This window comes from Apaloderma vittatum, unplaced genomic scaffold (assembly GCF_000703405.1).
Source record: "Apaloderma vittatum isolate BGI_N311 unplaced genomic scaffold, ASM70340v1 scaffold43210, whole genome shotgun sequence".
Classification (NCBI taxonomy): Eukaryota; Metazoa; Chordata; class Aves; order Trogoniformes; family Trogonidae; genus Apaloderma; species Apaloderma vittatum.
The window spans coordinates 1-10,134 of record NW_009697077.1 but is presented as its reverse complement, the minus strand read 5'-3'; the positions used below and the strand labels follow the sequence as shown (position 1 = coordinate 10,134).

Below are 10,134 nucleotides of genomic sequence, written 5' to 3'. Positions count from 1 at the left end.
TTCCAGTCCCTAACAGGCTGTGATTCTGTGAACCCAGAGCTTGCCTCACCTTCCTCATCCCCATGTCCAGAGTTATGCTGGGGCTCCGAGTCCTGAGGGTGAAGGGTCTTGTCTGGCTCCGGCAGATGAGAAATCCCATCGATGAGGTCCTCGACTCCATCCAGGATATCATTAGCGCACAGCTGGAAAGAACACACACACCCACGTGCTGCACAACAGAATCCGAGCTGTGGGAAGAGCCACCACTAAACAACTCCTTTCTCCAGGGAGTTGGATTTGCAAGGTAGGTCTGTCCGCAACAGTCATGACCAAGACCTTGGCACCGTTTCTGTGACAAAAACAGGTGATCTCTCACTTTGCAGCATCCTCAGCTCTGCCTCCTCAGACAGTCTGGCCAAATCTCACTTACAAAGCCACTTTTAATTGACAGGGCCGGTCTAAGTAGCAGAGGTTTTGGTTTAATCAAAACTAATGCTGATACGACTTTCATGGCTTGAAACAATTTGTCAAAACCAGTTTGATTTTTTTAGATGACATATAATGGTAGCACACTTTCTGCTTTTGATATTTACACTTCAGTAGGATATAGAGGCCCAGGTATTCTAGGGGCCCTGGTGTTCTAGCTCCTGTATCAAAAAGAGACCATGAAAACTTGCATTTTAAGTTCAGGACAAGAAAACAGGGAAGATGAAGAGAAGAAACACAGGAAGGAGAAAGGATAAGGGTGCAATGTAGCAAATTACAGCACTGGTCATCAGCAACATGCCATTACGCGTGTAGTTTGATCCAGACAAAGACAAAGGACAAAAGAGTGGGAGCCAGCAGAGGAAGAAGAGTAAAGGCTCTGACATGGATGAACAATTGATTTGAAGACAGGAAAGGAATCAAATATTCACAAATATATCAGGGAGGAGTAAAGGGTCATTTTTCACAGAGAAAGTTTGTTACAGACCTGCAGGACTCCTGCAGGATCTGTGCTGGGACACATGCTTCTCAACATATTCATTAAAAACCTGGAATAGGAGGTGAATAGCGACATGACCAGGTTTGCTGATGCCACCGAGTTTTTCAGGGTAGTAAACAAGAGTGGCTGACTGCAAACAATCACAGGAGGACCTTACAGGAGCAACTGTATTAAAATGAAAGCTGAACTTCAGTTCAGATAAATACAAAGCAATGCACATGGGGGAAAAAAATTGCAAGCTGACTGAGGGAACAAGGCGTAGAGGCCAGGCTAAGCTGATGTTTTCATGGAATTACACCCAACAACTAAAAAAATACAAAGAGTCCCTAGAATTCTTTGGAAAGAACAAAAGTTCAGACCTCCATCTCCAAAAGCATACAGTGGAACGGAAAAAGGGTCACGAAAGGCAAAAGGACAATCAAAGTTCTCATACAAAGGAAAAAGGGAGTCGAGACCTTTTGACCTGAAAAAGGAGGCATATGATGGAGGGCTACAGAATCACCAGTAGCACAGAGAAGATGACTGCTCATTTCACCTTCAGCACAACAGAACCAGCAGGCTGTGAAACAAACCAAAGGAAGGAGTTGGTTTTCCACACAACCCACAGAAAAGCCACGGAAACTCCTCGTCCATAGGATGTTCGAGATGAAAAAAGTTTACACGGGCCCAAGAAAAGATAGAACAAATCTATGGAAGCGAAACCCATCAAGCTCTCTCAAACACAAAGATGCCAGATTCAAAGAGCCTCCAAGTCGCAAAACTGCACGAGGTCAGCAGGGCATTTGAGAGAAAAGCATCACACTTGCCTCGTTCTTGTCCCCTTACAAGGCATCCACAGCTGAAGATGAGACAGCGCAACATGGGCTTGACTCAGCACAGCTTTTTTAGTAATTTTAACTGCTGCCGGACAGCAGAACGGGGTCCACACTGCCTGCACCAGGCTAAGAATCGGGGAAGCAGAGAGCACAACCCTTACACCTTTGTCTGATACCTGGTATGCCAAAAAGGAGCCATACGGCCTTGCAGCCATGGAGGTGGCATCTTCAGAGACAATGCAAGTGGTAAATGGTCACCACCCTCCCTAAATGACCTCTCTGCTTACTGCTACACAACAAAGCACTGCACTCCCACCACAGAAGGTATTGAGGCACAGAGAGGTCTCATCACGGGTCTCCTCGGGGATGTCTCTGGGCTGGAGCTGAAGAGGAAAGCGAAGCAGCAGGTGGCTGCTGTGTCTGCAGCTCTAGGATATCAGAGGAGCGATGGAGAGCGCAAGGAAAGGGAGGTGAATCCAGCCTGGAAGGAAACTGTCTACAGTTCAAGAGCAAAAGCGCTGACGTACCCTCTGCAGCTGCGAGTCGATCCGCCACATCCGCAGAGTCTGATCACGGGACCACGTAACCAGCTGGTAGTCTTTAGAACCTGAAAAGGACAGAAAGCTTAAGAGGCCCCACTGAAAACGGAGACTGTCTCAGCCCTGTATTTAGTGTACATAGATTCAAGCAAGCCTCCAGGGAGATCCAATGGGTAAGGCACCAAACGGAAAGGCAGAGCGAATCTTTTTCTGCTTTGAACTGACGTATGCGCACCAGCCTTTATGTCTCCCTGCAGCACGGTTACCACTCCTCCAAGTGGGCTATAATTTACAGGCACCAAGCACAAAATATAAAGAATGTGACAAAATATAAAGAATGTGACAAAATATAAAGAATGTGACAAAATATAAAAAATGTGACAAAATATAAAGAATGTGACATGAGTTTCCCAGCTAGGAATGAACAAGATCCACTACGATACTTATTTAAATGGAAGAAATAATACAGTTGACAAACAGATTTAGTTTTACAGTAACTGTAAAGCCAAAATATCTTTCAGCTCATCGTATCTGTTTCAAGATACAGAAGTTTTAAAATATTTCTGAGCTAAGAGAGGTTGGTTCTGCCCTCCTCCTTTTTCCTTGTTAAAGACTTGGATGATGCCAAGACAAATTCAGGCTGTAAGGAAATACCTCTAGCCACATACTAGCCATCAGAGAGAAGTACACAGACTTATTTATGCCCATGTTTAGGCCTTGTGGTTGAGTTTAAGCTTCCCTTTGTCAAACAGCTGCTACACTTAAGAATTTGCTGCTGCACAGCTGCTTCCTACACCCCTCTGCTTAGGCACAGGGGCTGTCTAAATACAGCACAGCAGACTCTGCAAGAGATTTGCACTACCCTGGTTGTCTCCGCACTGAAGAGGACTTGGAATGCCTGCGTGACTGATATACATTGCCTGAGACAAGCATGACTTCCAGCCTCGGATATATATTAGTTCAGCTAACACAACACAACTGTGGCTCGAGCCTTTTTGCATCTTCACTCACAAAGTGGTTTAGGCTGTGCCTCCAGGTCTTAAAGTGGTTCTGTATCGCTCTCCTCTTTTTTGAGAGAGGAAAAGCAGAGAGAAGAAGGTGACTTAACCGAATTACCCCAGCAGCTGGTGGCAGAAGGTCGAACCAGAATTTTTACACGGTGCTGCAAAGCCTTAGCAAAGCCAGACATGCTTGGTCTGTCGATGGCAGCTGAGGTGCTGGAAACAAAGCTGTGCTCTGTGTGGTTATCCAACCTCTAACATGGGTTCTCCTATATTTAGCCACCTATGCTGGAAAAATTAGTCAGGACTGAACTCTTAACAGCAGCCTCTCTGTCCCATGCTCTCCCTGCCTTGCTTTTGCCAGCACTCAGATAAGGTGGGCTCACTGAGTCTGTGGTCTGGGATACGCTGGAGGCTGCTGACGCAGGCAGCGACGCGAAGGGTTAACTGGTTAGCCTGCAGCTCTGAGCAGCGGGAGGGTGCCTGCACCCATTTAATAGTTTGTACAATTTATTCTGAAAGATCCATTTAAAAACAGACTCGCAAGAGAGCGGAAGCAATTAGAGTCACTGCTGACCCACTCAGCATTCAGTAGATTTGCCTTGTTAGCATGCAAACAACAGGGCAACGCTTCTGTGGGCAGTGCCGTATAAAACAGTTATATCTTGAGGGGGGGCAGGAAAACAAGTAGGAGCTACTCCAAAGAAAGGCAAGAGTCAAATGGCAAGAGCATAAAAGCACTGCAGCCGGGAGCCAGGCCTGCACAGCCCTGGTCAGCCGACGGCACAGCACAGGGCAGAGAGCGCATCCAGCCCCAAACTCACCTTCTTTCTGTTTCCTCCACTGAAATTCCAGCACCACGTCATCATGTCCCACAAAAGTGTGCACAGGCGTGTTCAAGTCAAAGACATTCCAGAGAAGGAGACTGTTCTCCCGGCGGAGTTGGGGGACCATCACTGTCACCAGCCCATTGCTGAAAGGCTTGGGAGAACAACACCTTTCCGGTTAGCCTCGAGGAGTTACACTCCTATGTTGCTGTTATCACACTCAACTTTTTTCTTTTTCCTACCAAAACCACCCGGGTTTTAAAGGAACTCATCACAAAACAGTCCTAAAACTGGGGAACCAAGGCAATTGCTGTGCAAAATCGTGTCTTATAAGGGAAAGGACAAAGCCCATTTCAAGACATTCACTGCAGCTCACTTAAAATTAACTATTTCTTTCTGCTGCTTCCTCACTTTTCAGCTGTAAGGCTGGAGAGATTCCACCCTTGACTTTTTCCATGGAATCTTTACCTCAGTTTGCCTAGAGCTGCAAGAACTGCTACCTGAGCCAGAGCCCCAGCATCTGCTCAGGGTCGCGCCGCTTCAGGGGAACAACAGAACCCAGTCCTATACCCGCCCCTTTCCCACCCTACTACGCGGACAGGGAAAGGAGATCAAAGATTCACTGGCTTCAGGCCCCATTTGGATGTCTGGGGAACGCAGAACAGTTACAACTGATGCTAAGGGCCTTTGCTTCACACAGCTGGGTGCTGGCTCTAGGAAAGGCAATAGTTCTTGGATTTGAATTGTTCTAAGAGCCCACAGTGGCACATTTGGAAACCTTGAGGGTAAAAGGGGGCACTCAGAGATGGAAGACCACCACTGCACTGCGGAACAGGTACCAATACTGGAGCTGAGAGGAAAAACAGGACAGCGATACTTTCTGAGCCTCTCGCTCCCACAGCCAACCATCCACACTCGGGTTTTCAACCATCATGAGGATGATGCCCAAGACCGGGATCTCACACTGCTAGTTACTCCTGAGGGCCCCCCCATTGCAGGTGTTGCTTTTTTAGGCCTTGTAAGCACCAAGATGGATTTTTAAAATCAACTTAATAGCATCCAGCAGTGGAAATGGCAAGAAGACCTTCAGAAGTTGTTCTTTATTTAATGTCCTTCTGTGCATTTGCTCTCACAGCACAAGAGGGGCTGGGGGGAGTTTCTTACCGTGTATCTTGCCTTCCAGACGGGAACCTGGCAGGGAAGGATATTGAGGTATTTCCGAGGCTGACGGTAATCCCAGAACTAAAAAAAAAAACCACACCACCAGAAGGAAAAGCAAAGGCAGGAGTCAGCTGGCTATAATTTCAGGCTGCAGTTTTCCATGTGGCTTGCAGATATAAGAGAGAAGAAAAACATGCCAGGGTGCCCAGAGCATCATTAGTAATCCCATTCATTAATGGCAGAGAAGGCCTCAAAGGACAAATATCAAGCTATCAGCATCTGGCAGCATCCCTTAGACGACGAGTGACTTGGGGTCATATTCACAGCGGTCATAGCTTGAGTAATTAGAGCAGGGAGACAGGCAGCCTGCTCGGGTTTTCAGAGCGACAAGACGCCCTGCAGGCTCCCAGCCAACGTGCCAGTCCAGGCTGGAGGCAGGCCCACCCTGCTGTTACTGCTGATTTTGTAATGAAGAATCTAACCTTTTGCTTTGCTAGAACACACATCAATTGCATTTGCCTTGGAGCCGAGCTAAATGTGAATGAACTCCATTTGGCTGACATACCAAGCGCAGCATTTCCCCCCAATCAAAAAGCCCTGCACAGCAACACCTGCAGGCAGCCTCCTATCGACAACCCAACTTGACATGAGTTTGGGAACCCGAGAGGGCAGAGTATGCCTCCCCTAAAGTCAGTGTAATCAGCCCGAGACTGACAACACTGCTCTTCTGATATGTGTAGCCAGCTTCCTTCTGGCAAGCGACAGGCAGAGGCGATTGTTTTCAGCTTTGGCACCACCCAAACCACCACAGATACATGGCCAACATATGCACATCCATCCTGCAACAGCTTCTCTGCCAGTTCTCTGAGCACACCCCTGGCTCAACTAACACAGGCTTGCCAGAACCCAAAAATTAAGGCTCCAGATCTTGTCAATGACAAGCACTCCCCATGACTTCAGCAGTAGCAGAAGGGGATCTGACCATCCTGACCTCTCCTGAGCACAACTCTCAGACGCAACGCTTACCCTGACAGAGTTGTCCTGGCTGGAAGTGGCCAGCGTATACTCGTTGTCAGGATGCCAATCCAGACCATGGATTTTAGAGAGATGAGCCGCCAAGTACTCGACTGCAGTGCTGGGTTTCTGCAAGGAGAGACATTTTCCTACTCAGCACAGGGGTCCTGAAATTCAGTTTAGTTCTTTAGCATAAAGTGAGATGCTTAAACAAGGGCAAGAGAGGTAGAACACTCTCCTGCTAGGCAAAGGCAAATAGCTCAGCAGAAGTAGTTGAAGAAAAGGTCCTGTGAAGGTGTGGCAAATTCCAGCCACTAAGTGCAGCCCTGAACTATCCTTTACACTCAGTAAAACAGTTAAGTACTAGGGGATTGAAAGCAAAATGTTACGGGGCAGTTTCTGGGGAAGGAGGCTATCTACATGCTCTCTTCAGGCTCGTGGGCTCTCAATTCTCTCTACTTTAAACTGATCCACCAGAGAGATTTGAGATCATGTAGTATGTTTTCCTCAGTATTTATCTGTGACCAGAGGGATGCCTCTATCAGGCAAAGTGGGAATAAGCACAGGCTGCTCAGGAGACCTTCAACTCACCCGTTTGTCCCAGATGCGGACATCCCCGTCGTGGCTTGTTGCTAAACAGTTGACATTTTTCTTGTTCCATTTGACCTGGGAAGCTCCAGCTGTAGCACAGAGAGAGCAGGTCAAACAAGCAACTGAAAAGTAAGTAGCACAGCAGACCCTTGATCTGGGCTGAGAGTTGCTCTTCTTAGTACAAAGGACAGTATGAAAATTAACTCCTGATCCCTCAGTGCAGCGTTCATGTTCCGAAGGCCTCAAAGCAAGAGTGTTCCAGTTGCATGCTTAGAGATCTTCATCACGATTTCTAGCCAAGGGTTGCACCTGATTAAAATATGTCCCATCAGCTCAGATGGAGCAACTTGCTCCAGACAAGAGCTGCAGCTTCACCACTCCCTCCCAAATCCCTTCTGTTCTCATCCAAGCTACTTCCAGGTGCTCAAGGATTGATTTGTTTGTCTCCCCAACACCTTCTGTCCTATCTGATGCTATAAAGGGAACCAGTTATTGATTGATTATTAAAATACAGGTGTAGGAGAAGGCTGCAGTGCAGGTGAGCCTTGTGTCTGGCCAGCTGGAGGTAGGCTCACTGGGTGGACCAGAAGGCTCAACTATCAAAATACAACACCAAAGTTAAAGGCATTTTGAAGGAACCAGATGATGGTACAGATAGGATTATACGGTATCGTAGGGGACTCAAGTGCCTAAAATCAGAAGTTGATTGATTATTTCTAACAGGCAGCAAAATGCAGCTTCAGTCGATGTGGACTGTTCAGATACTCTAAGAGAAACACATGCCCTGTTCATCCTTATTCTGCCAGTATTTTCAAATCATTTTAAGCTTGTCAGAAAGGTGAAGCCAGCTCCAGAAAGCTCAGAACCTCAGCCTGCTGCTATTTCCCACCGTCATGACCCACCTCCCTGCTGCACAATGGGCAGATTCATCCTGACAATCTGGCAAAAAACTAGTCTAGGGGAAAAAAATAAATAAATAAATAAAAAGAGCTTCAGATAGACTGTCAGTTAATTGAATTGATTCACTCACTGCAAGGTACACGAACGCCTGGCCCATCACTAAATACAGTTGGGCACAGGAGAGGGAAGCTTTCTGGGGAGCCAGCTGCTAGGCTGGCCCAGTCGACCTGTGAAACTTCATCCCAGAATGAAATGCTGCTTCTCTCTCCCTCGGTCAGGTTTTTGCACCACTGTGACAGAGAGGTTCGCTGGCTGGGAGGGAGCATGTGCAGCCTAATAGAGTATAAAAGAACCGTGCTGTGAGGATTGCTGCGATACCAAGAACAGTAATTCAGGAAAAGGACGTTTTGCTTGTTGTCACCTGTACTTTGCCCGGTTCCAAGAGGCAGCCGGCGAGGACCGACACGCAGCACCCGCCAGGAGGCGGGATTATGGACAGCCGAGCTGCCAACAGCCATTACAAGACGCTGCCACCAGCCATTACAAGAGGCTCTGAAGAGCAAAGTCAGCCCAAAGAGAGAACCTTCATGTCACCGCTGCAGCTGCTCACTCACTGACCTGCCCCAAGGAAGCAGCTACAGCCAGTGAACACACCCAGCCCCTCGGTAAAAAACAAGTTACGTCTAGAAGGCACGGACACATCGTGACCGTCCACCAAGCTGAGGACAGGCAGTCCAAGCACCGTCACCACCCTCCAGGTCCAGCAACCTTCAAAGCTGCCCCATCCCCTCTGAATTCTGCTCCTCTAAAAGGAGCTGTGAACTGGAGCCCCTTGGGCTGCTGCTACACAGGACAATCACATGTGGCGGCACTTCTGCATGCTGCCATGCTCAGCCTCGGAGAGCGAAGGGAGGGAGCAATAACAGCAGGGACGCACAACACCAAACACAGGTATTAAGCCTGCACCACACGCGTCGTACTTACCGACTGCAGAGAGGGAGACCGTGGGCTTCCTCGTGTCTCTGCAACACAACATGGCTAGTATGAGCACCCATGACATAGCCCAGCAGATCCAACCTCCCCAGTGAGCTCCCCGCTATTCCAGGACTAATTTTATCGCTGCCTCTTGGGAGTCAACACGCCTTCTGCTTACTGAAATACACCACGTTGAATGGAATGAAGAAAAGAGGTGACCAGGTGGAGGACAACAGCCATCCTGTCTTGCTACCACATAAAGCAGCAAGTTGAGGACACAGGATGGAGTTGGGAGGGGACTAGAGGGAGGAGAAATGCACGCAAAGTGTGGCACATTGCAACTGTGCACCTTTCACGAGGAAACTGGGCTCACAGTGTTGCGCGGGAAGCAACAAAAGGATTAAAAGGAGCAGAGCCCGTGGTAAAACACAGCAAAAGCCACTGATGTGTTTGTCAAGCCTTTGCAGATCCTGGTTCAAGGCAGACAGAGCAGCAACTTCAGAGCAAAGACTTCATGTCTAGCAGACAACCAAATCAGTGGGATATAAGCCCAGCTGCGTGCAGACTCTACAGCCCAAACTCTGCGGTGGTAGGAGCCAGCGCGGCAGCAGGACAACACCCAGCAGCCAGGACAGGGATCAAGGCAATCATTTGCTCCTCAACCTCGCTCCTCAGGAATTCTCCTGCTGTCTCATGAAAAACGCCAGTGAAAATAAGGGACGCTGTCTGCAGCTTTTTGTGTTTGCTTAAAAAGCAGAACATTTTCTGGAATGGGCTGCACCTCTCCCTCTAAAAATTCCTGCTTAATCAAGAAGTTATTTGGTACAGAAAATTAAGTGGGGCATTTCCAGCTGCCCCTACTGCAGGGCTACTTCCCGAGGGTGTCGGAGACAGCTGCTTCAGCAGGGCGTTCAGTTGCTGGAGGGCAGCAGCCCCAGGACCGTGCTGCCCCAGTAAGCTCAGAGACCTCACCAGCACAAGTGGGATGTGGACGCTATTCAGAGACTGCCTAAGCAAGCATTTTGGGACAAGTGATGCAAAATGACGGAAGGGCATCACAGAGTTAAGCAGGGCTTCCGATAACAACCTCCAGAGAACTCTGTTTTTCACTCGACACTAAGATAGTACCGCAGGAAAACACAACCAGAATTTATTGTCTATGTCTTTTAATTATGCATTAATAATATATTGCCATTCTCAAGCACCATTTAACCAAGTATGTGAGCGCTTCACAGGAGCTAAACAAGCCTCAGGGTGGCCTGGTGCAGCAGGGTTACATAATTATGCTCTTACTGTAACTGAGCAAGGGAGGCCGAGAGGAACAAAGTAACTTGCTGAGGGTCATAA

The 10,134-nt window shown here is 48.1% G+C and overlaps 1 protein-coding gene across 1 annotated transcript; it reads right to left on the bottom strand.

The window, feature by feature from the left end:
• Positions 1-49: 49 nt before the first annotated feature.
• LOC104279641 (WD repeat-containing protein 59-like) lies at positions 50-8,848 on the bottom strand (the record flags this gene model as incomplete). The annotated part of the gene is made up of 7 exons (XM_009876984.1): positions 8,797-8,848; positions 6,913-7,001; positions 6,334-6,450; positions 5,311-5,388; positions 4,144-4,300; positions 2,307-2,386; positions 50-182 (listed from the first exon to the last, which is right to left on the bottom strand). Coding segments are annotated over exons 1-7 (706 nt in total), but the record flags the coding sequence as incomplete, so codon positions are not given.
• Positions 8,849-10,134: the final 1,286 nt, after the last annotated feature.